This window comes from Cynocephalus volans, chromosome 8, assembly GCF_027409185.1.
Source record: "Cynocephalus volans isolate mCynVol1 chromosome 8, mCynVol1.pri, whole genome shotgun sequence".
Lineage (NCBI taxonomy): Eukaryota > Metazoa > Chordata > Mammalia > Dermoptera > Cynocephalidae > Cynocephalus > Cynocephalus volans.
This window is the reverse complement of record NC_084467.1, coordinates 98,604,557-98,632,226: the sequence shown is the minus strand read 5'-3', so window position 1 is coordinate 98,632,226 and position 27,670 is coordinate 98,604,557. Positions and strand designations below refer to the sequence as shown.

At 34.7% G+C, this 27,670-nt stretch overlaps 1 protein-coding gene across 3 annotated transcripts in view; it reads right to left on the bottom strand.

The window, feature by feature from the left end:
• Positions 1–27,670, bottom strand: part of RAP1A (RAP1A, member of RAS oncogene family) — an 86,152-nt gene that overhangs the window by 17,478 nt on the left and 41,004 nt on the right. For 2 of the 3 annotated variants that reach the window (XM_063104686.1, XM_063104687.1), the window contains exons 2-3: positions 5,222–5,305; positions 818–886 (exon numbers count right to left, since the gene is read on the bottom strand). In XM_063104686.1, the coding sequence (XP_062960756.1) occupies positions 818–886; positions 5,222–5,278 (126 nt within the window). In that variant the 5' untranslated portion in view covers positions 5,279–5,305. Of the gene's footprint in view, positions 1–817; positions 887–5,221; positions 5,306–10,248; positions 10,271–27,670 lie in introns of those variants that run through there. The other variant, XM_063104688.1, reaches the window with a different exon arrangement.

Genomic DNA, 27,670 nt, shown 5'->3' with positions numbered 1-27,670 from the left:
AACACTGTCTTTTTCTCCCCTAATATATTTGGGAAATAAAATCATGAAAATTTCTCACAATTCTAGCTAGTCTTACAATTAAACAGAATGTTATTTTTTGTTAAGACCAACTATCTAATTTTTTTCTTTTATTCTTTAGAGCAGTTTTACATTCACAGCAAAACTGAAAGGAAGATAACAGAGATTTCCCATGTGTCCCCTACCCCCAAAGATGCATAGCTTCCCCCACTATCAATCACTTGCACCAGAGTGGTACATTTGTTACAACTGATGAAACTACACTGACACATCATTATTACCAAGATTCCATAGTGTGCATCAGGGTTGGCTTTGGTACTATACGTTCTATGCGTTTTAACAAATGTATAACATGTATCCTCATTATAGTATCATACAGAATCTAACTAATTCTTTTGTAGTCTAAAGGTAAAATATTTTTAAAGTTTAACTAAACAAATGTCAAAACTTTTAATCACTGGATAACTTGAAGCATAAAAGTGATCTTAATTTTTGTTAACAAAAAGAGTGGTTGAAAATATACCTACTATTTATAAGCAATTTTTTTCTACATTAAAAAAATTCCCCACCAGGAAAATGTACGAATTAAAGAACAAATAACTAATCAGTAACAACATGGAGCTCTCTATACCTAAGTAGTATTCTATAAGAAGTATTTTGTCTAGGTGAAACCTTTAAAAACAGATACAGAACATCTGTATCATTTTCAAAACCATTTTTAAAAAGCAATGCCATGCATCAAGTTTTAAAGTCATAAGGAACTGCTTGTAAGCATGCATATACAAGTTTCACATTTTACCTTTCTGTAGGAATCTTCTATCGTTGGGTCATATTTTTCAACAAAAATTCCCTGAACAAACTGAACTGTCTGGGGAAGAAAAAAAAAGAAAGGAGGAAAAGAAAAGTTAACGATTTAAAAGAAAAATCTAACTCCTTTGAATGTTGCTTAACCTTACAAAGTTGTACAAATTAAATGAAATTATGTGAAAATTCTGAGTAAATACATTAAAGTATCATTATTATTTTTCAGTATAAGGAAGCATCTATAACTAAGAGTACATTTACCACAAAAAGGAAGCGGTCCTGTCAAAAACTGTCATCAATATTGCTACTGATAATACACTGATAATTACTATAGTAAGTTTTAAAATACGAAAAGGATACAAATAATGTAGATACTAATTTATTAAAATATGAAAAATTATTAGTATTTAAACTCCTATTACCCCTTTGTGTACCCATAGTAACTTTTACCTCATGACTTCAAAGGAGAGAGACAAAGACAAAATTTTAAAAAGTCTTTCTAATTGTGTGGGAAAGATAAGAGGAAATTTAAATTTACTGAATGCCTACTATGTTCCAGGCACTGAGCTAGTCACTTCTAATTTATAATCACATACAAATTTCATAATCTCCATAAAAGTAGTTATTTTTCCCTTTGCCAGTTGAGATTCAAACAAACATCTTACTGATTCCAAAGCCTTACTTATTCTTTCCATTGGAAAAGACTGCCTACGTATCTGTTTCAGATATTATCCACTTTTATCTCAAAAATATCCTAAGCACATACTAGAAACCACATATTTTGTCATTCAGCAAATGAAATGAAGTACAGAAGGTTTTGAGATATTTCCTAGATAGCTCTTAAACTGGGTCTGGTACATTATTGCCTAAAAGCAATGGTAAGAATGTAAGCTGAGATCATTTACACTTAAATTACTCAGAAGAATATTTTATATACTATTTAACTTGAGCCAAACAGATTGACTTGAATATAATAAACTTCAAACTTCTTTCTCCTACTAGGCTCCTATTATTCAAAGGAAATTCAGGATATAATCACACCAAACACTCTAATCATCATTTTTATCAAAGATTTAATCACCTCATTTTCTTAGTACAACATATAACTTATATATGAAAAAGTCTAATATGGCTTCCTAACATGCTTTAGACTTGAGCAGAAGTTCTCAAAATATGGTCCAGGGCAGAGGCTCCCTAAAGTCAAACTATCTTCCTAATAGTACTAAGATATACTTACTTTCTCTCACAAGTTTACAGTGGAGTTTTCCAGAGTATAGAACATGTGTCATTGCAAAAGATTCATGCAGAAGCAGGCATGAGAACCCAAGTGACTTCTATCAGCGAGACATTAATGAGACTTGCAAAAATGAAAAAAAATCCCACACTTCTCACTCCTTTCTTACTAAAATTAACCTTTCATAACTCTCTGAATCCAATGTTCTCTCTCAACTCTCAAAGACATCTCATCCATTCGTATAGAGTTTAATTTTATTCCTTTGGATTTCATGCTGGATCCCCTCCTCGCTTCTTCTCCTGTATCATTTTCCTCTCCACTACTATCTACAATCATAAAACAAAAACAAAACCTCCCTTAACCCCATGAAGCCTCCAGTTTCTGCTCCTTTCCCTGTTGTCTCTCATAGTGAAACTTCTTCACCTGTTTACGTAGTTGTTCCACTTGCTCAGCTCTCATTTACTTTTCAACCCACCCCAGTAAGGTTATGGCACCATCGTCTGACTGAAGCTGCTTCTTACCATATCCAACTACCTCCATGTTCTTATATCATCTCTTGTCTCTCTTTTATTTGACTTCTGAGCAGTCAAGTAAAGATACATTCTTCTATGCTGGATTCTCCAATTCCATCTACTCTCTAAAGGTTGAGAGGCATTCATAGCTCAGTCCTGGGCTGTTCTCTCTCTAGTCTCCCCCCAGGTAACCTCACTCGCTCCTAGGATTTTAAAAAAATTATTTATTTTCAAAAAGTAATTCATGGACATAGGACCAAATTCAAAACGCACAAAAGGCTATGCAGTGGTAACTAAGCCTATGTACTGTAGAGGAGTCATAAAACAAATGTACCTCACAGGGCCTGGTTTTCCAAAGCCTTGCAGTTTCAAATATTGACCTTGCAAAGGTTAGGAAATTTTCCCCAGGCTATTGAGTCTCTGTTGCAAGATAAGAATTGTAACACAGCAAGGTTGCTGGCTCAAAGACAGACAAGTTACTAATTGATATGTAAAGTTACTAAAAAGCTGCTAGAGGGAAAAGGATGTTTGCTAAATCAAGCCTTTGTTAGTAGATCACTTAATTGCCTAACAGAATGTCATCTGACTTGTTTTTACTGAATGTTACCAGCTTCTACTATAAAACTTATAAAACTGTACTTAGCAAAACCCCACCTATGTCTCTTCCTGTAACTTCTTGGTCTGGAGAATAAATGCAGGAAGAGAACCCCAATTCGTGGTTAATTTCCCAAATGGAAGAAATGCCGCACGCTTGAGGAAGTTCTGGGATATTAACCCCTTTCTGGGGCTTCTCACTGCTCAAAAGAGATGGGCTTTGAGTAATCTCTGGTGACTCCACCACCCAGGGGGGAAAATCCGTGACAAATCCATGGGAGACAAAGCAACAATGTACCACCCTTATTCCCAGTTAAGCCCACTCTCAAGGAACTGATATAATCAGTAGCTTATTTAACCTTGTAGAGACAGTCTATGTATTTTACAGTTATCTCCCCTTAACACCCACCTTTTTCTTTTTTTTTTTTTTATAAAATACTACTGGTAGGCTACACTGGTACCTTTTATTCTCTCTAAATAATACACCTTGGATATCATTACATATCAGTGTATGTACAGCTGCTGCATTCTTTTTAATGGTTGTATAGCATCTTACTCCAAATATGTATTAAAAATTACTTAACTAGCCCCCTACTTGCATTCAGGTTGTTTCTAAACTCTTGTCACTGTATAGAATGTTGCAATGGATATCCTTGACCATGTTATTTTGCACATGTGAACGTAAGTGTGAGATAAATTTCCAGAAACAGAATTGCTGAATTAAAAGTTGCATGCATTTAAAATGACATATATTCTCAAACATTCTCCACAGAGGTACTAATTTACACTCCTAAAAGTAATATAATTCTCACGAAATTAAATACCATTGATAAACTGATGGCAACCAAAATCTTATCACAGGCCTCTCTTTTAAGCTCTTACTGTGAAGATCCATTTGTTCATTTGATGCACTTACTTGAACATCTCACAAACATAAAATTTGACATGACTGATTTTCACTCACCATTCATTCTCCAGTGTTTCCCTTCTCTTTTTATACATCCATAAAATTAGGAGCTGAACTAGAAACTTGGGAGTCATACTTAACAGTTTCTTCTCTCCTAGTCCCCATATCAATCCAGCACTAAGTTATATTGTTCTGCCACCTACTTAATCCTCAACCACTGCCTCTCTTCTTCAATGCCATGGCCCTAATCTAAGCTTCCATAAATAAGCTTCTGTACTGCTTTAACTCCCAATTTGTCTCCCACATCCACTCTGCCTCTCTTCCAAATTACTCTACACAGAGCAAAGTGTTCTCTTTAAAACATATATCCAATTCTGTGGCTTCTCACTTTTATTAGGAATAAGTTCCAAGCTCTCATATGGTCTTTAAATCATGATCTGGCCCCTTGCCTACCTCTTACCTCATTTCCTTCCATTTTCCTCCCTGTTCCCTTGTGCCCCAGCTATACTGACCTTTTTCTCAATTGTTCAAATGCTAACTTAGGTCCACCAGTCATAGACTCTCTCTTAACAATCTATATTTTTCTTTCAGAGTTATCTCTCTCACAATTATAATCCAGTAGTTCCTTAACTGTGTGTATACTACATCTCCTCCACTATAATATAAGCTCGCAAGAGACTGTGACTGTTTTAGTTCACTGTTGTGACCCCAGAGTCTGATACTGTAGAATCTCAATAATTATTTGCTGAATGAATATATGTATACAAAGAAACAACCTTTATTCCACATAAGTGTGGGGTAGAGGCAGGGGAGGAGTTATTCCACTAGGATCTGTAATAATCAGCTTCTCCCACGGGAATATAAATTCCTTAAAAATGGGAACAGTTTTATTCCTTTGTGGATTGTGAACACTAGTGTTTGACATATAAGTTAGCCAACAAATATTTGGTAAATGAAAGGATAAATGAGGCACCATTATAAAACTACACATCTGTGGTTACTGAATGATTCTCTGTCCCTTGTGGGCCAGATACTAGGTACGTGAAAAATAATGCCACTTTTTCTCTTTAGTGACTAGAAGTCTGAAAGCAGGCATATGTCAAAGTTCATCTTGTACTGTACTAATTAGTTATAGTTAGGTGACTAACTTACCAGAGCAGACTTCCCCACGCCTCCTGAACCAAGGACCACTAGCTTGTACTCACGCATGATGTGGTCTGTTTAAATACTGACAATCTGAAACAAAAAAATAAAAATTCAAAGACTGACATTGCTAAGAATAGCCTAAGAAAGTACTACTATTTCATCAAATATGGGATTGATAAAGACTGAATTGTGTCCCCCGAGTTTTATGTATTATAAACTTAATCCCCACTGTAACTGTTGAGGGTGGAAAATCCTATTATGGTAATTAAAAGGTGGGGTCTTGAAGAGGTGATTAAGTTGATCGTTTAATGGTGGTCCTGACATGGTTCTAAGGGCTTTAAAGGAAAGCCCAGGAGGAATTCTCTCTCTGCTGTGCCATTTTTGCAATGTAATACGCTGTAATGCTTAAATCACCACCGAGGAAGACCTTCGCCAGATGTGTTCCCTGGACTTTGTACTTCCCAGCCTCAGACAATGTAAACAAAAAATTGTGTTGTCTTACAAATCACATAGTTTCAGTTATTTTATTATAAGCAACAGAAATGGCCTAATGCAGGGATTTTATTTATTTTGTTTTGGTGGTTATTTTTTTGTTTTTGTTTTTTCCCCTTAAGACTATCAAGGGGACAACAGAGGCTACAAAGCAAAAACTATAGGACTATTGCCAGATATTTCTATTCACTAAAAATCCTCTTCAATTACGTATTAATCATTAGCCTATTCATGTTACTTCTAAAATTGTTTGATCAGAAAACAAGATCATTAAATCCAACAGTTGTATTATAGCTATAATCATGAACCCAATTTAGATAATCTATGTACTTTTTTTTTTTCTGACACATGAACTTTTGGGGGATGCATTCAACCCATAGCATTCTCTCCCTGGCTCCCAAAATTCATGTCCTCTCACATGTAAACACATTCATTCCATCCCGATAGCCCCAAAGTCTTAAAGTTGTCCCAGGACTAACTCGACAGTCCAAACATCCAAACCTCCGTAGTTTTTTGAAACGTTCACTCATGAATTTTAATATAATGTATATGCTATTTTATTTGCTTAAAAAATCATATAGTAATTCTATACTATTTTGCTCTTTATTGTACTACAGCTGAACAACGTAAAATGTCACCTTGAAAATTATTAGGATGTGAATAGGAGATCAGATGAAACAAATTTTACAGGCAGGTAGGCATTAGTAATATACTCCATAAGGCCCAAATTGCTAGAAAAAATAAAAGGAACATAAACTTAAAAAGAAAAATCTTTATGGTTATCTTAAAAGGTAAAAAGACAGAAAATAATTTCCAAAGGCCATGACGGAATAACTAGGAACAAACTTCATCCCACAGTAAACAGCTAGAACACTAGAAAAAAAATATGAAACTGTTTTAAGACGTTAAACAATAAGCAGGATAGGACTGTGATTTCTAAGAGACAGGAAAGAAAAAAAGTGAAAACTACAACTGCCCTGGCTTTCTGCATGGAGGCACTTTACAGACCGTGGTGCAAAAAGAACTCAAGCACAGCTTGGAAATATACCAGAGGAGAGGGAGTTATGCATAGAAAGTTCCAGAAATCTGTACAAGGATCCACTTGAGTCTGTGGCCAAGCCAGGCATGCAGGTTGAAACCCAATGGGGTTAAGGCAAAGAATAAGAATAAATGGAGATCTATAAGCTGAACAATTTCCAGAGTTCATATGGTACCGGGAAATATGCTTCTAACTAGAAAAAGTCTTCCTTGTTGAAAAACCAGAAATTCACTAGAAATCTCAAGATTCACACCTTCCTAGCAGAGCTAAACAAGCTCTAGAGTGAATGATACTCTGATGCTTCCTAACAAACCTTAAAAACAAGCCTCAAAAGTATGGCATTGATCCACATGTAATTCAACTGCCTGTCAGAATAAAGTCCAAAATCCTCTAAAAGAAGCAGAAAAAAAATTCCACCACTCAATAAGATAAAATTAACAATGACCAGCATCTAATAAGAAACTAATAGACAGGTAAAGAAGAAAGAAAATGTTACCTGAAACCAGGGTGAAATGAATCTATTGAAACCACCAGAGATGAGATGATGGAATTAGCCAATGAGGACTCTAAAATTGCAATTATAAATATGCTGAAGGATTTAAAGAAAAAACATAATGAGGAGGGAAAAGGGCAGATATAAGAAAAAGAACCAAAAAGAACTTCTAGTATTCAAAAACAATATCTGAAATGAAAATATCACTGGATGGGATTAGCAGTATATTAAATACTGCAGAAGGAAAGTTCAGAGGATCTGAAAAGACAGCAATAGAAAGTGCCCAAATTGAAACATGGTAAAAAGGTGATGAGGATGAGTGCAGGGAGAGAGAGGGGAAGGAAGAGAGGAGGGAGGGAAGAAAGAAGCAAGGATAGCAGGGTGGGTAGGAGGAGAAAGAAGACAAGAAGAAAAATAAAAAGAGGAAGAACTGCAGGACAATATCAAGTTGCCAATCAGACTAATATAATGTGCAACTGGAATGGGGTAGTGGTGGTAGTAGTTGAAGAAATAATGACAAAACATTTTCCCAGTTTGATAAAAACCATAAATTCACAGATCCAAGAAACTCAATGAGCCCCTCCCCTTTGCTCCCAGGAGCATAAACACACACACACACACAAAAACCATGGCAAGGCACAATAATCAAATTCCTGAAAAGTTGAGATGTAGGAATAAAGTTTAGTTAGGAACGAAGTTTAATATGCAGATTTCTTGAGAAGCTATGCAAGACAGAAGCAAATGGAATAACATCTTTAAAATGCTTAAAGAAAAAAAAGATCAACCCAGAATGCTAAACACAATGACTATATCCTTCAGAAATAAAAGTGAAATAAAGATTTTTTCCAAACCCCCTCCCAACACCTAAAAACAAAACCGGGAGAAAAAAGTTCACCAATACATACTTACATGGTGAATGAGAGTAAATCTAAAAGATTTTTCTAACACTTAAAGCAAAAATAATAACATACTGCAGGGTTTATAACATGTGGAAGTAAAATATATTACAATAACAGCACAAAAGAAGAGAAATAGGAGTATATTGTTGAAGGTTCTTAGATTATAGCTGAAGTAAACTGTCATATGTTAAAGATACATATTGTAAATCCTAGAACAACCACTAAAAAAACCCCAAAACAATAGCTAATAATCCAATAACCAAGATAAAATGACACATTAAAAAAATGAAAGTCATCCAAAAGAAAGTATGAAAAATGCAAACAAACAAGCAAAAGGGAACAAAGAAAAGTTGGGATAAATACAAAACAAATAGCAGGAAGGTAGAATTAAAAGGAAACCACATCATTACATTAAATGCAAATCATCTAAACATCCCATTTAAAGGGCAAGGTAAAAAAAAAAGCAAGACCTAACTATATGTTGTTTCAAGAAACAAATTTTAAATAAGAATACAGAAAAAGTAGGAGTAACATCTGTTAGTGACAAAGTCACAGTTGCTGCTAATATTACCACTGTGATTTGTTGCCTGCATTCAAAATAGAAGGAAATACTAAATTCCATTGAGGTTAATGAAAAAATAAAACTGTTGGGACGCTAGATTACGAATCTCTACCTATTTTAAGCAGTCAGTATTTTAGTTTACTCTAGTCTAGCTGTTTTCAAACTTTTTGGTTTCAGGTCTTTTTTATAAACTCTTACACTCTTAAGAACTTTTGTTTATATAGGTTATCAGAAATGGAATTTGGATTTTTTTTTTTAAATGCTTTTTTTGTATCTACTGATTTTATGTATGGTTTTTCTTTGTATTCCATCAATATGTCTACTCTTACCACTTCTATTCAAAATTGTACTAAGCTACACATAGTAGGTTCTAGCCTATGCAAAAGGAAGAATTAAAATTGTCTTTATTCACAGATGACATGGTCCTAAGAAGATCCTAGAAAATCCGAAGGCATCTTGAACAAAAAACTACCAGACTAATAAGTGAATTTAGTAAGGCTTCAGGATAAAAGATTGACATAAAAAAAGCAATTGTATTTCTATATACTGGTAACGCACTGAGAAATAAAATTTAAAAAATAATGCCATTTACAAAGCATCCAAAAAGAAGTAAACTACTTAGAGATGAATTTAACAAAAATGTGCAAGACTCATATACTGAATCTATAAAACATGACAAAGAGAAATTAAAGACTTAATAGAGAAATGTGAGGTATTATGTTAAGATGTGTCCATATTTGTTTGTTAAGATGTCAATTCCCTTCATGTTGATCTGTAGATTCAACGCAATCCCAATCAGCAGGTTTGTCTTTTTCGTAAAAACTGACAAGATGACTTTAACATTTATATGAAAATGCAAATAACTCTGAATAGCCAACATCGTTTTGAAAAAGAAGAACAAAGTCTTACACTATCTGATTTCAAGACTTACTATAAAACTGCAGTAATACCTACAGTGGTATTGGCATAGGGACAAACAGATCTGTAGAACTGAATTAAGCCCAGAAGTAGAACCACCACAGAGCAAATATGTTGTTTGTTCATTTTTGATTAAAAAAAGACTGTGGTATCCATCTTCCAAGATGGCTCCCAATGATCCTGGCCTCCTGGTATTCATACCTTGTATTTATTTATTTATTTGGCAGGTAGCCAGTGCAGAGATTGAAACCCTTGACCTTGGTGTTATAACACTGCAGTCTAACCAACTGAGCTAACCGACCAGCCTTATTCATACTTTGTGTAGTTTCTCCTCTCAGTATTCCTACCCTGGTGTCATTCCCTCCCATGCTAAATCAAGATTGGCCATGTGACCAATAGAACCTGGCAGAACCTGGCAGAAGTAACAATAGATGACTTCCAAGTTTAGCTCCTAAAAGGCACTGCAGCTCGTGCTGTGGTCTCTTAGTTCACTCATTCTGACGGAAGCCAGTCACCATGTCATAAGGACCCTTCAGAAAGGCCCACCTGAAGAGGAACTGTGGCCTCTGACCAATAGCAAGCAGCAACTTGCTGACCATGTAAGTGTGTCACCTTTGAAGTATATCTTACCTTTTTAGTCAAGTCTTAATACAAATGATTGCAGCCTCAAAAGAGATAATGAGCCAGAAACCTCCAGGCAATCCACTACCAAATCCCTGATTCACAGAAACTGTGAGAGACAATAAATGATTATTATTGTTTTAAGCCAGTAAGATTTCAGTTAATCTGTTATACAGCAATAGATCACTAATACAGGGGCAAAGGTAAATCAGTGTATAAAAGACAGTATTTTCAATAAGCCTAGCTGGAATAAGTTGGGGAAAAATGAAATTCAATTTTTATCTTTGTTCATAATAGCCCAAATCTAGAAACAACCCAAGTATCTATTAAGAGGTGAATGGCAGCTGGCCAGTTAGCTCAGTTGGTTAGAGTGCAGCCTTATAACACTAAGGTCACGGGTTCAGGCGCTAAGTAAAGGCCTGCCACCAAAAAAAAAAAAAAAAAAAAAATGAAAAAAATTGTGGTATATCCGATTAACAGAATACTATTCAGTAATAAAAAGGAGTGAACTACTGATAGATACAACATGGGTGAATCTCAAAAATACGCTCAGCAAAATAAGCCAGACACAAAGAATGAATACTGTATGATTCCACTTATACAAAATTCTAGACAACACAAAACTAACTAAGCTACAGTGACAGAAAGCTATGTGGGCCAGTGGTGGTGGTGGCACAGGGGTGATGATTACAAAGAAGCATGAAAATACTTTTGGGATGATGGAACAACCTGTATCTTGACTGTGGTGGTAGCTGAATAGATATATACATTTATCCAAACTTATTGAACTGTACATTTGAAATAGGCACATTTTATTACATGTAAATTATATCTTAATGGTTTTTTTTTTTTTTTTTAAAGAAAATTCAATGTGAGAAAAAAGGGAAAATTCTCACAATACCTGTTACATACATGGTAAGGATAAATCAGTTTACTATTCAGTAGACATAATGCCAAGTAAGACTGATGTTCTTAATTAAACATTGACAAAGTATCTCCCCGGTACCAGTTCTATACTATGTGTCAGGGAAACAAAAGTGGAAAATATATGTTTCCCATCCTCAAGGAGCTTATAGAGGAGAAATAAATGACTACAATATGATAGAATAAAGTTAGCATAGAAACAAAATTAAAGGGTTGGGGAGGGATGGAAGAACAGAGGAGAGTCCAGGATAGTTTTTCAATTCTGACTAACACTTATGAAAAGCTAAGTAAAAAAATGAATAGGAACATTCCAGGTACAATGCTTGGAAGGGCATTCCATGCAAGGGAAACAGCTTACGCAAATACAATAAAGTATTAAATACAAAAGATCCAGAGAATACCACATAGCTCAATGTGGCTAAAACACAGCATTTAAAAAGAAAGTATGGAACATGAAGCTGGGAATGGAGAGAGACTAGGTTATGTTTGCAAAGGCATTTACCATGTTAAAGAGTTTACATTTTCTCTAGTAAGGGGGATAAAACATAGTGATTTTTAAAAGTTAATATGGCTAGATTTATATTCTGGAAGGACAACTTATACCAGTATATAAAATGGACTGAAGAAAGAAGAGACTAGAAGCAGGAAGAATAGTTAACAAGCTACTGCCATAGTTCAGGTGGGAGATGACATGGGCCTATACAGTAACACTTGGTCTGAAGAGAGTGTGCTTTTCTGAAGGTAAAATTGATAGGACTCGGTAACTGATTAGAAGTTACTATTACGGGGAATGAAGAAGAGTCAAGAATAACTCCCATATAACTAGCATAAGCAAATAAGTGGCTGAGAGCATAACTCCAATTAAGACAGGAAACACAAAAGGAGGTTTAAAAAGAAAGATAATACTTTCTTGCAAAAATTAAGTTTGAGATTCCTATGGTAAAGGCAGGTAGAGATATTTGATAGATATTTAAACACCCAAGTCTGGAGTCTCAGTAGAACCAATGGGCTACAGGTGCTGACTCAGGAGTCACTGCCATAAAAGAAGGCAGCAGTTGAAACCACAGCAGTAGATGAGATCAATCAAGGAGATACTTACTCACTGAAAGGAGAAGAAAGCTAAGAACTGAGCCCTAAAAAACCACTACATTTTACTTTGTAGAGTTTTTTTTAAAAAAAGGAAAAAGTGAGGTGGGAGAGGTTTGTGCCGGACACTAGGCATCCTACACCTTTATCTGCATTAGAAGGTTCCCTCATTTCCATGAAAAAGAAAAAAAAATACTAACAGTTAAACACAGGAGCATATATTTCATGGAGAATGATCCCCATGTCCCTAACCCCCTTTCCAGGACTCTTAATCTGGAGACTGCGGTCATTTTAAGATGTGGATTCACCATCTCTCTAATTCCAAAATGTGTATCTTTCAAGAGGGAATCCTAATATAACAAGGACCATTTATATTCCCCAAACATCTCCATCTTTTCTAGGGAAACAGAAACTGGGGAAAGAACTCGGAAATGTTCAAACTATTTGGGGTATTCTCCAAAAACAAAATATCCCATTACTCAACTGAACTGGTAAGATATTCAATTACCAAAGCCATTTTCACATACGGTACATATAGAAAATTATCTTCTTTATACCCTAACAAATGCCATGGGTTATGAATATATGCACATAGGCAAACTTGCAGATAAAATAGCTCATACAACACACACACACAAATTCCCAATAAGAAAAACATGAATTAATATTTTCTTTCTAAAGGGAGCTCTAACTCATTACTGCCAAGTTAGAAAACTACTATGTTCTTCCAAGCAAGTCCTATGCCTTTTTATGGAAATCTCTGTGCCCTGAACTCCTAACAGCACCAGAAAATTTTTTACTCTGGTTGAGATTCCCTGACAAATACGGTGGACAGGAATAAACATTACACTATGTTTAAATTTTAAGTCAATCTTGAGTCCCTAACATTATGGTCCAAGTTATAATATAACAATTTTTTCATTCTTCCCTCAGGAAAACTACACGTAAGTTTCACAAAATAGCATAACTTGATTGTCTTTGTGAAACAAATTGATCCCAACTTTGTTGTTTCTATATTAAATACATAAACTATGAATTAATTATAAGACAAAAGTTTCTCCTGCACAACTGAACCTACCAAACAAAATTTATTAAAGGAAATTTAGCTATGATGAGAAATTTTGGAGAAAATTTTTCTACACTAAGCAACACCAAAGATAGTTTCTTAACAAGCAGTTATATTCTTGGTTATCTTTAAATATTAGCAGATATCATGAAGATTTTAAAACTGACAACTGACCACAAAATGCTAGGGGTGGAAGTAAGGTGGATATGGAAATCATGGTAAGACTTAACTTTCTAAAAGAGCAATGCTCTTCATGGTATATCATAATGAGAACTCAACATTTTTGGCAATATGAAATCACATAAATATTATCTCACTGAAAGAATTCTGAACCTTAATACCTTCTCTTCTCGTTCTTTCTAACCCTCTCAAGATTGGTACTTTGGGGGAAGGATGTATATAGAAAGAAACTGATCAGACATAATATACTGTAAATGAATTTTATAAATTAGTCTTCACACTAAACCAGGCACACCCAGCCCAACAGCACTTTCTACCTCGTCCCACAATAAAAGGCAATAAGCTCCTGTAAACAGAAAAGGCCAAAACGGATTCTCAAAAAGAGCAAAACATTAATCACAGATTTGAGGAAAACAATTTGAAACAGGCAATATATTCAACAAACAGAAGAACAAAAACCAAAGAAAAGAGTTGAGGGCATACAAAAGACTGTAAAACAGATGTAATATCCTTGAAGAAACTCCTAAAGTTATCATGTCTATAAAGACATATTGGAGACTTAGAAACAAAAATGTGACCATTAACACAAACATTCAGTAGATGGACCACAGAGAAAAATATGGATATAGATGATATAGTTTGTATTTGTACCCCCCGAAGTTCATATTAAAGTCTGATCCCCAATATGGCAGTGCTGGGAGGTATTTGGATCATGGGGGGGGTCGTCCCTTATGAATAGACTAATTCCCTCCCTGAGTGGGAGGATTAGTGAGTGACTGAGTGAGTTACCATAAGAACTGGTTGTTAAAAGGAGCCTGGCACCTCCCTTCCCTCACCATGTGATCTCCCTGCACCCACCAAATGCCTGCCATGAGTGGAAACAGCCTAAGGCCCATACCAGATGCAGCTGTCCCAGAATCATAAGCAAAATAATCCTTTTTTCTTTATAAATTACCCAGTCTCAGGTATTCTGCTCTAGCAACACAAAAATGGATTAATACAATAGCTGAAGAGCAAGTTAGCAAGCCAACATACTGAGCCCAAATAGTTCAGAACAAAAGGAAAGAGAGATGCAATGTATGAAAGAAAGAGGTAAGGAAAGGATAGATCCAAAAGGCCCACCACTTACTTAAGTAGAAGTCTAGAAAGAAAAGAGAGGAACCAGAGTAATAATAAAAGAACATTTCTAGAGGTAAAGAAAGTTAGGTATCTCCAGATTCAAAGTGCCTAATGAATGCCAAACATAGTGGGAAGAAAAAATATTCACATCTGACCATATTGTAGTTGAAATTTCAAACCACTAAAAATGAAGACAAAACCCTAAAAAGCTTCTAGAAAGGAAAAACATATCCCCCTCCTCTTGAGTATGGGTGGGTTTAGTAACAAAATACAACTGAAGTGAAGCATCAGACTTCTGTAGCTAGATTAGAAAATGTGCCAGAGATTGCTCCTGGATCTCTCTTTTGGAATCTACACCTTTAGAAACCTGAGCTCTCAGGATTCCCTGAAGCCACCAATTTGGAGAGACCACAGAGATTGAGTTGCCTGAGAAGTCCCAGCTGTTCAAGTCTTCCTACACCCGAGTAAAGAAGGCTTGAAAGATGATCTTTTCAAGATGATCCCAGACAGCCACCATTTGGCTACAACATCACCAGAAACCTTAGTTAATCCACCTGGCTGATCCACTCCCTAATTCCATACCCAAGAAACTATAAATTTCTAACAGTGTCCCAAGAAAACAATCAATCAAGAAACAATGAACAGATGGACAACATGAAATAAATGGAAAGATTGCAGACAATCCAAATATATCAGTACATTAATTTTATTAATTTACATTGATAAATATTCAATAGGAAAAATTAAATACATAATTTAAATATAAAAATTTAAATATAAAGCAAAACATTTGACCAGATAATGAATCAACTTAACCTAACAGACATATATAGAACACCACACCCAACAACTGCAAATTACACATTCTTTTCAAGTGCACATGGATCATTTACTGTAACAGTCCATGCTGGGCCATAAATCAAGTCTCAACAAATTTCAAAGGGCTGAAATCATACAGGGTATTTTCTAACAAGTAAACTAGAAACCAATATAAAAATATAACTACATTATCCCCAAATGTTTGCAAATTAAATAACAAAATTCTGAATAGCACATGAGTCAAGGAAGAAATCAAGATCAAAATTAAACAATCTGAACTAAATAATAATTAAAATATATCAAACATTATTGGAGTTGGTACTCCAACAAAAAAAAGAAAAATTATTCAAGAAAGAAAAAGGCATAAAAACAAGAAACCATAGTAAGCAAATAAACTAGTAAAAAATTATAGTTAGAAATATAACTATTACTGTACAATACATACAAAAATCTGGGGGGGGGAAACTCCCTGATTATCTTGGCACGTTAAAAGTTTTTCTCTTGCTTGGGAAAAGGATAACAATACCGAATCTTTTTCTCTCTACACACTGAAAAAAACATAAATCTAAACATACAAAAAATGTAATAACAACAACTAGATTATACAAGGGTACTTCAAAAAGTTCATGGAAAAATAAAATTAAAAAACAATACGAATCTTTCCATGAACTTTCTGAATTACCCCAGTAAGTAACTTAAAAATCACTAGAGGAAAAATAGGCAAAGAAAACTTAGTTCAAAGTTAGAAAATGAAAAATAAAAAAAAAAAAAAATAGGAAAGAATAGTAAACAAAAGATAATAGAAATAAGACAAAACAGATTAGTAGTTGCAACACAATGAAAAGAAATCCTCTTAAATCCTAATTTTGCAAAACACAAATGATAAAAGCTTATTCTACAAAACACCTATGTTGACATAGAAAATAGTACATTTAACTTACATGTAGCATATCTTATATGAATAGTTAGTTTTGTCTTTTCGGGTTTTAAATACTGAAGTCACTATTTAACAATTAGAATGCCTGAAATACAGCAATTGTTTCTTTTGTGTAGATCTACTCTAAAAACATCTCTAGATATGGTCAGTTAGCCCCATGAACTCTGCCCTCACAAAATAGTTCATTCCATTTCTGGGTAATCTAATTGTTAGAAAGTTCTTCACAGTGATGTTTCTTTGGAGTGGCCACTTACTGGGTTTCAGTTCTGCCCACTGACACAAACAGAATAAAGAGAATTCCTCTTCCATTCTACACTCCCTCAAATATATGAACACAGGTATTTCCTTCTATCTTCTTTTTCAGTAAGCAGTCTCCTTTTTCAAATAATAAAGTTATCATTCTGGTCTCCTCTGCAAAAGCTTCAGTTCCCTCTTACTTTCTTAAAATAAAAGTAATATGATTAGCACTATTAGGAGGTATTACTAAAAGGCTTTTAACAAAAAAGAACAGTCACTACATCTCCTTAATCTACAACAGCTGCTTTAAACTTCCAGCTGCTTCTTAGAGTGGTTCCCTCCATATTTCTAAGTAAAATTTATACTGCCCTCTCTTCACTTTTGGTTTTAGACATTGCTATTATGGTAGCTGAGAATTTTAGCTCTCAAACAACATACAGCAATGTAGTATATTAAAATTGCATTTCTTTTTTCATATAATTTGTTTATTCTGGAATTATCAATATAATTTTCTACCCAAACTTACCAGAGTCCTCAACCTAGGACTTTCTTATGCATTGGTTTAGAACAGTGAGCTTTCAAGTGCCTATATATAAAGTGCTACCACTCCTTGCTACCAGTCCTCCAGAAAATGAACCTGCCCTGGTATATCTATATCTTCCCTAAGCCATGTTCTTTTGCTCTGCTGAACAGTGTAAATATGTAACATAGGGCTGGTGACAAGAAAGGAAAGCAAGAAAGGAAAGGAAGGAAAGGGAGGGAGGGAGGGAGGGAGGAAGGAAGGAAGGAAGGAAAGAAACTACTAAATGACAGATCATTCTCAATACTGTGCCATCACTTTTTGGTAAAAGCATCAAAAACTTATTATTAACACTTAAAAATATATATTTTTTAAAGTATAAGGTTTCCACAATTTCTCGGGTTTATGCATTTCCCCACATCTTCCTTATATATTAAAACATATATTCTGTTGTATTTAAGAAATCCATTCATCTAATATCCCCAAATAGATCTTTACCAAAATCTTTAGTAAAGTACAACTGAAATAGTTATCCCATTCATTGTACCCTTGGAATTCTCCAAATATTCAAGTAAAGGATGAAAATATTTAATTCAACCCTCTTACTTATTCAAGAGCAAAATTTTGAGCAAGTTTGACAAGTGGTCTTGAAAGGATTAATATACTATTATGACAACAGACACAATAACCTATCATTTGATATTATTCTCTGAACAAAAATGTTACCCTGTGTATTAGTCCGTTTATGTTGCTTATAACAAAATACATGGAACTGGTTATTTTATAAAGAAACCGAAATTTATTGCTTAAAGTTTCTGAGGTTAGGAAGTCCAAAGTCCATCTGGTGGTAGCAACAGTGACCCAGGGGTCTCACATTGCAAGATGGTGGAAGCAGAGAGAGCAGAGAGAGAGAGAGACAGACTCTCCTCTTCTTTGAAAGCCCTTGAACCATGCTTCTGACCACCATTTTTAATCCATTCACTACTGCATGGGCCTACAATCTAATCACCTCTGCAAGGCTCCATCTTTCAATTACCATAATAGGATTTCTCACCCCCAACAGTCACAGTGGGGGCTGTTTCTATTACATAAAACCTGGGGGACATAATTCAAGCTCCAGTGAGTTTGGGGGAACTAATTCAATCCACTACAGCCTGTGAACTTTTTTCTCTGTATAATCTCTGTAGCATCTATAGCTATATCTCCTTTTGCATTCTTATTATTTATCTGTGCTTTTTTTCTTTTTCTTTTGGCCAATTTTACCAGGTTTGTTAATTTTATTAGTCTTTTTCTAATAACCTTTGACTTTGTTGACGTTTCACTGTAGGTCTCTTTTGTGTTTCTCTAATTTCTACTTTTATGTTTATGATTTCCTTCCTTTCTTTAGTTTATTCTGCCTTTTTCTAACTTAAATTGGATACTTGGCTGGCTCATTAATTTCAGTCTTTTTTCTTTTCTAATTAGTATCTCAGACTCTCCATTAGGGACCACTTTCCTTTTACCTAAACTAATACTTTTGGAATTTTTCTTAGTAGTGTACAAATGGTGGTAAAAACTTCCAGCTTCTATTTGTCTGAAAACTGTATTGCCTTCAATCTTGAAAGATACTTTAGCTTTAATAGTTATTTACTCTTAGTGCACTGTAGTTACTATTCTATGTTTTTTGGTTTCTATTTTCCTTTCAATAAGTCAGCTATTAGCCCAATTGCAGATCTTTTGAAGTTAATCTGTCTTCTCCTTCTGGATATTATTGAGATCTCTGACATCTCCAAATTTAACTATGAAGTGTTTAGGTTTAGATTTCTATTTATCCTGCTTAGGATTTATTTGACTTCTTGAATTTGTGTCTTTTGCAGTTTTGGAAATTCTCAATCGTAATCTCCTTAAATATTATCTCTACTTGACTTCTCCTCACATTTGGAACTCTAATTAGACACTGTGAGACCATCTCACACTCTTCTTTTATTAGTTAGGATGTACACAGACTAGGCTGCTATAATAAAAGACACGAGTGGCTTAAACAAAATTCAAGGTTTTCTTCCCTCTCACACGACAGCCAGAAGGGACAGTTCAGGGCTTGTATGGCAGCTTAGCATTCTGAGAGAGCTAAGCTCTTTGTCTTATTGCTCTGTCATCCTCAGAGTATTTCCCTCTTCTACATAGCTAAAAATAGCTCACCACCATGTCTACATTCCAGTCCATGAGAAGGAAAAAAGAGAAAAGAAAGGGCATACCCCTTTCCTCTTATAGGCATGACCTAGAAGTTGCACACATAATTTCCACTTGCATCCCAAACTGCCAAAGCCTTGTCACATAGTCAAACCTCACTATCAGGAAGGCAGTGAAACAGAAGCTTTAGTTGGGCAGCAGAGCATCCAACTAATACATCCATTACTTATTAGAAGGAGAAAGGTATCAGGGAAAACTAGCAATTTCTGCCACAATTTTCCAATTCTTTTCTTCAACATATTTTCTATCCCTGTTTATTTATTTCCGTTAACTTATTTTTCAGGTCATCTTCCAATCACTAATTCTCTAGTATAATCTGTTGTTAAACCTGTCCATTGACTTCTAAATTTTTTATTTATATTTCATTTCTATAAGTTCTTTTTTTTCTTCTAAAATGCTATAATTTTTCATCATCTCATTTCTTTCTCGTAAGCAGGATAGGAAATGTTTAAAAGCCTTAACTTAATATGTATACTGCTTGGCTAGAATCCTGGCTCTTCTGCTTACTAACCTTGGTCAAGTTACTTCCCATTCGTGTTTCAGTTCCTTCACCTATAAAATGGAGATAATAATAGTTTCTACTTCACAGAATTGTTGTAAGGATTAATTTACTATGTATACAGTATTAGAACAATGCAAGGTTCACAGGAAGTACTATAAAATGTTAGCTATATAATTCCATATTCTTATATTTTTAATCCTTTTTAATTTTGCTAAACATAGTAATTTTAAATTCCTTATCTAATAATTCTAAAATATGGAGCCAATTCTGCTGTCTGTTGTTTTGACTGGTACTTATTTTTAAGTTGCACAATTTTTTACCGTGATGTGCATTTGCTTCCGCCCAGGATTACTACTAGCCAGAATTACTTTAAACCATACAAGGGGTCTTTTAAAAGCTCATGGAAAGATTTCTATTATTTTATTTATTTCTTGGCAGCTAGCTGGCAAGGGGATCCTAACCCTTGACCTTGGTGTTGTAACACCGGCTTTGAGCTCTAACCAACTGAGCTAACCAGCCAGCTTCCTATTATCTTTTAATTCTATTTTTCCACAAACTTTTGAAGTACCCTCATATTCTCAGTGTAAAGTATTTGAGGGCTAACCCAAAAAGTGTGATTTAGAGATGCAAACCCCACATAAAGGCTGGGTTGTAACCATAAAATGTCAGAGTAACACCCCCCAAATCTGCACCACCACTTCAACTTAATGCCAAAATTTGACACAGTAAATTTTCTTTTCAGTTGGCATGTGGGTGGAGTGTTGCACAGACCCCTGGTAGGATGTCTCCTCACAGACTGAGCTTAGTCTCTTATCCTCTATGTCTCTCAAGGCAATGAAACCCTTAGCTCACTTATACCCAGTTCAGTAAATGTCCTCAAGACAAAAAATAGGCTCTGAGTGTTGGTTCTAGCTTGCACGTACTTTTCAGCTTTTGACCATGTCTTATAAAATGTTAGTTCTATGACATATTAAAAAATATTCCTATATTGTTTTCCTGTTATTTTCAGTTGGACAGTTAAAGCATAGTTGGCCCTCCATATCCATGGGCTCATCCATCCAACCACAGATCGAAAATATTCAGGGGAAAAAAATTGCATCTGTACTGAACATGTACAGACTCTTTTTTATTATTTTTGTTCTCTAAACAGTATAACAACTATTTACAAAGCATTGTATTAGGTGTTGTAAGTAATCTACAGATGATTTAAAATATGCAAGAGTATATGCATAGGTTATACTCAAATACTACGCCATTTTATATCAGGGACTTGAGTATCTGCAGATTTTGGTATGTGCAGGAGGTCCTGAAATCAATCCCCTAAAGATACCACTGGACAACTATACTTAGTTCATCACTTGACCAAAAATGCATCTCCTAAGTTCTTCCTTCAGAACACATATATATTTCAAATAGTAGAAAATCAATATTCTGAAGTATTTATAGAATGTAGCCAATTAAAACCATGATGTTTGCTTTCCTTGTTATTAAATGTCATACCCAGATCCTATGATCCTTGTCAAAACTTAAATGATAATGGTGAACTGTCCTGATGAGGACTATATAGTCATGTGTCATTTAATGATGGGGATATGTTCTGAGAAATGCAGTCAGGCAATTTCGTCATTGTTCTATCATAAAGTGTACTTACTCAAAACTAAATGGGATAGCCTACTACACAACCACTTGATGCAGCCTCTTACTGGCAAAACTGGCCATGGATTCTACATACTTAGGGGCCATGATGAACAAAATAACACAAGATGTATGAAGTAGCTACTGGTGTAACACAGCAAACTGTTTTACAGTAAATTTTTAAAAAATAAGTAGTACACTTTGAAATAACAATAAAAAGTACAGTACAGGAAACACATAAATCAGTAACATAGTTATTTATTATCGTTATCAGTTAGGTACCATATATATAATAATTGTATGTACTAGAATTTTATATGCCAGTAAGTTTACTCAGCATCACCACAAACATGTGAGTAACATGTTGCACTACAATGTTATCATGGCTATGACTCACTAGGTGATAGAATTTTTCAGCTCCATTATAATCTTGTGGGACTACTATGGTATAAGTGGTTCATCCTTGACTGAAATGTCATTATGCAGCATAACTGTACAGTAAGTGGATTCTCTTGCAAAGAAGAATCTGCCACAAATATACAGTTTCAGTTCCAATATTGCTCCTTTAAGTTTACAGTTGTAAAGATACTTTCATTTAAAAAATCTTACATGGTCAGTATGCACATCTTCATGAGTGAGAAATCATGAATCTACTTTTAATGAAAAAATTCCTTAATAATATTCTAAAAATAAAATTATGAATAGCAGTGTTATCAAGAATATCTATAATAAAAGTGTGATGATTTAATTAGAGAGCAATACTTAGTCTTTTTTTTAAAGGTAGAGAAGTGGGGGAAGATGGTAACAGTATTAGAATCAGCTGGGCAGAGAATCCATTATTCTTCAGGCAGAAAATTTGTCCATTTCTTTTCTTTCCCCTACTATGACTCTATTCTATGCAACTATTATTGTTCTCCTAGGACCAGTGAAATCACCTCTTAACTAGTCCATTGTTGCTCACTTGGGTTCCTCTACACAGCAGCCAGAAAGATCTTTTCAAGATAAAAATCTTATGGTCACTACCTTCTGTAGACAATTAAATGGTTTCTTCCTGCTTTTAAAATAAAGATTAAACTCTAAAACAGTCCTCAAAGCTAATAATGATTTGGCCCCTATCTACTTCATTTTGCTCCAGACCCCTATTTACCTCTATGCCAGCCACACTGGCCCTCTTTCAGTTCCTTAAGCCTAATATGCTCTCTTCTGCCACAGGGCTTTTCCATAAGCTATTCCCTTTGCCTGAAATGACTTCTTTTTTCTCCACTTAGTCAATTACCTGCTCTTGTCTTTAGATCTCAGCATAAGCACTACTTCCATAGGATATCCTTCCCTGACCCCCTTGAGTCAAAACCTTTAGGTATCTTAACTTGGTAATACTTTATCACAGTTGCAAATCAATGTTTATTTTTATCAAATGTGATAATTTGATTTCCTAAATTAAACTGCAAGCCCCACATGGGCAGGATCATTTGTTTTGATCACCCAGAACATTAAAACTGGCAGACAGTATGTGTTAAATAAATATTTGCTGAATGAACTAATGAACGAATTAATTAATGCCCTGATGAGTCAATACTAATTGATGATTTATAGAGACTGTCCCTCCCTGACACATACTTCAAAAAAAGAAAACCCCCAAATATACACAGTACTCATACATTATGGCTTTGTGTAATTCATATAAGTTAGAGTAGTTTAAGTTACGGATTTAATATATTAACTATCACTCAGAAAAAAATGTTGAATGCAGTAACAAATTATCTGCCACATATAATAATCTTAGAATTACTGTTAACAATTTAATTTATATTCTATTTCTTGAATATCTGTAATGTAACCTGAATTCTTTTTTTCAACTACTACTATGTTATAAATAAGAAGTCTTTTATCTAATTCTTTATCAAAAAAGTCTCAGATTACTCTTATAATTAATTCCAGATTTTAGGAATAAAAGCTAATAAACACATGTTGTGTAGCAAAGTGTTGCCACATCGAACCATACGAACAATCCCTAAATGACAGTTTTTGTGGGTATTAGTATCAAGTAATATAAATAAAGAATTTGAGAAGATGTCCAAAACTCTAAATTTTTTTCTGGAAAACAACTAGGAAAGTAAACACTTTTGTGAAACAACTCAAATAAAATATATTTGCTTCTCCTAGAATAAATTTGCATATCATGAGGCAAACAAACTGATGATCTCAAATAATATTTGCACCATTTTGAAGACTTCAAAAAAAGACTATAAGAAATTATATAATTTCGTTTAATCTTTGTCTCAATGCATTTTAAAATTATTCTCCCTTAATTGATAGTATCAGTAACTTAAACTGTCAGTGACCAACATTACATATGACATAAGTATGTCATCAGATTGAACCATTTTCTCTCTTCAGAGAAATATTTTAGAAATAAATAAAAGGAAATTAACAAAAATACTTTCAAGAAAACTTCAAGCTTATCAAAATTACTTTAAATCAGATTAAATCTCCAAAGTAAAACATACTTGTACTCTTCATATGAAAATGATTTTACCTGGGGCATGGAGCCGGGGACTGGACCCCCTCCTCTCCCCCACAACCAGGCACACCGCCAGTGCCTTGGGGCCTGCCCGGGGGCCTGGGGCTTGGAGTCAGGGACTGGACCCCACTCCCACATCTAGGCACACCACGAGTGCCAAGGAGCATGCCAAAAACATCACCTCCATGTGGATGGCCCACCACAGCCACCACAGTAACCATGGCTGCTGCAAAAGTGGTTGGACATCACAACCACCACAGAGATGGTCCACCAGCCACTGGAGTGCACTGACACAAGGAGAGTCACCAGCAGAGACCAAAGAAAAGAAGAGGATGTCTTGCTCCACAAAGCCCATTCCAGAGTGACAGAAGAAGCAGCTGCTCTATGATAATATTGGGGGACCTGAACACACATCTCAGCATTAGACAGATCATCTAGGCAACAAATAAACAGAGTAAACATTAGTCTTACAGAGGGAGATAAGAAATCTAGGGTTATCAAGTTGTGGGAGGGGGGAGAGAGAGGGGGATAGGGAGAGATTGGACAAGGGGCATAAAGAATAAGTACAATTTGTAACAATATACGTACTAGTAATATTGATTTGATCAACAAATGTCAGCATTGAATCTCAAAAATGTGTAATCAATTATGATTCAATAAAAAAATAAAATAAAATGATTTTAAAGAGATGATCTCTTGTCCTATATACCAAAGGTCCTCCACTATAACTTTTCCTCCTAAATACTGAATACTGGGAATGCCTCTAATTAACAGAAGGGGAATATCACAGTATCCAAAAATACTCTGTACTGTGTTCTGGGAATGACATGTGCTCTTGGATCCATGAGCTGTCAAAAACAGTAAATGCCTTCTCCTGTTTAAGTGACATAGTAAATCATCAAAAAGTGCATCACCAATAAATATCTGACTAAGCAAAGCAAATGAAAAGGGGACTGCTTTTTACACTTACTAACGTCTACTGAGTAAAATGAATATTTTTCAGTAACTATTACCATCACAGGCAAATAAGACATTTGTAAACCATGCAGAAAGTTTTTAAGACAGTAACTAATACCTACTAGGTTGACGAAAAAACTTTTTTTCCTTAAAAGATACATTTGACCAGATGTACTAAATTATACTAAGTGTATATATATAAGTATATTGATTCAAGAATCTTGATAGATACATTTATGTATCTTGAGAGATACATTTACATATTTTGAGAGATACATAGAGGTATTTAATCTCTTAACAGCACTGCCATATAAACTATACATATATATATTTCTATCTTCATAATCTTAAAATTTAAGGCTAACACAAAAGCAAGACAAGGCAAATGAAAAAGTATAAATCTAGAATAGTTTCTAAAGCAAAAAGGCATAATTGTCACTGAGTTACTGATATCTTTATTTTTTAAAGACTACCTGGGAAGACTTCTATCCAGTTGAAATGTTATGACAAAACCATGTGACCAGCAGCAACTAAACTTTACACAGCACTCTGTCATTTATAAGGCTTTTTCCTTTATATCTTTTCTAGGTAATCAAAATCAAAACTGCATATCATTACCCCCGTTATAAAGATGAGAAGCTATACAAAGTTTAACTTGGGTTAAAAGACTTAGTAACTTGGAGGCTGTATTCAAATCTATGTCTACAGATTTTAAGTGTCATTCTCCTTTCAATACATTATGCTTTGTTAACAACAACAACACAACAACAGCAAACATTTACTGAGTGCTTACCATGTGCCAGAAACTACTGTAAGAAATCTTCACAACAAGCTTACGAGGTAGGTACTAGCAATATGCCCAAAGTCACACATTTAGGAAGAAAAGCCATGATTCAAACTCAGGCAGCATGGTTCCAAAGGTCACACTCTAACATGCTTATGTGTCTTTCCTCATACATGCATATAAACTTGTATATGCACACAAAACTTTGAAAGGAAACTGAGGAATGAGCGGATGTGGAAAGAATCTAGAGTTTTCGCTGGATATCTTGTATGTACTCATATTTCTTGAAGGCAAGAGAAAGGGGGTGTGGGTACGCAGAATATTACAGATACGGAATTTCAAGAAAAAAAGGCACAGACTCAAGTCAATCTTTAAGAATTTGATGGAAAAACAACTGAAAACAAAAAAGTCTGGGTGTCTTGAGTATTTACTGTTAAAGGTTAAGAGAGAAAAGGAGTGAGTACCGAGAAGTTAAAATTTAAAAATAATAAATAAATAAATAAATAAATAAATAAATAAATAAATAAATAAATGTAATAGAAGAAATAACAAGACGGAAAAAACAAACAAAATATGATGTTTAAATAGCAGGCTAGCAAGCTTGCAAAGTCCCTCTATGATATCTGAAGAACTTGAAACCATCAGAGAAGGAAAGCTACCTAAGGTTTTTGAAGCAAGAATCTGAGAGAGAGAAGAAGAAGAAAAAAAAAAAAATAGCTCTATGACCACAGTGTAGGTTGGAGTAGAAGAAAGAGAAACTGGAGCAAAGAGACAAGTAAGGAGGCCAAGGAAGCTACTCTTTTTTAAAGTACTTGATAATGCCTCTTAGTTTTTAGCAACCCTTCAAGGCAGATACTATCTTTCCCTCAAAATGTAAAGATGCCATTCCTAGTGTCCAGAACAGTACTTGAGAAACAGTAGTTGTTCAATAAATATTTACTAAACAAAAGTAATGGCTGAGCCTGGATTCAAAGCTAGATTTTGTCTAACTAATGCCTATGACCTTTTGTACTATATTCAATAGTTCCCTAATTCAATAATCCAGACAACCTTTTAAAATACGGTGAGAGAAGTGGACTGGGACTTGAGGTTGGAAAAGGGTTAATCATAAACTAAGAGACACAGTTCAGCGACATTGCAGTGAACACCAAATGAGATAATGTATATGCAGCACTTAGCAAAGAGCCTGGCAAATATTATCCATTAATAAAATAACTACTACTATCACTACTGTAACTAGTATTTGAGAAAATTTCTGGAAAGGTAATGTAAGAATAGATAGCACTGTTAGATTAGAAACCCCGAATCAGGAGGAAGCATAATCAAATTTATTAATTCTTAACCTTATTGAGTTGAAGGGACCACAGTTCTTTGAAAAACATATACATATTGGGGGATGTGGGGGAGACCAAGAAACCCAAATTAACAATCCCCTGATGGAAAGGAAAGAGCCTTCTGTAGGCATTTTTGGATCCAAAACCAGGCTCTGTAAGTTGTGTGAGCCTGGGCAAGTCATCTGCCCTCATTAATATTCAATTTCCTTATTTATAAAACAAAGCTAGACTAAGATAACTCACTGGTTTATGATAATTAAACAATATAACATATTTTAGGTACAGAAGCTTAATGCCTTTTCCCTTTCAAACTAAAGTGAAAAGAGAGGATCAGTGTTTTAGTTGATAAAAACATTGCCACATTTGAAAACTATTAGGATCACAATGCTTTAAGAGCTTCAAATTTAACTTAGCATGGCCAGAGGGTTATGCATGTCCTGTTCTCATAAGTGCTGCAGTTGTACACGAGTTCCTGTCCCCAGAGGTTATTGGCTTTGTGAAGAGAAATAACACAGGCATAGACACCTTCGTCTTCAAAAAATCCTGTTAAGAAACATTCCTAGTTCTAATCGACTTCTTAA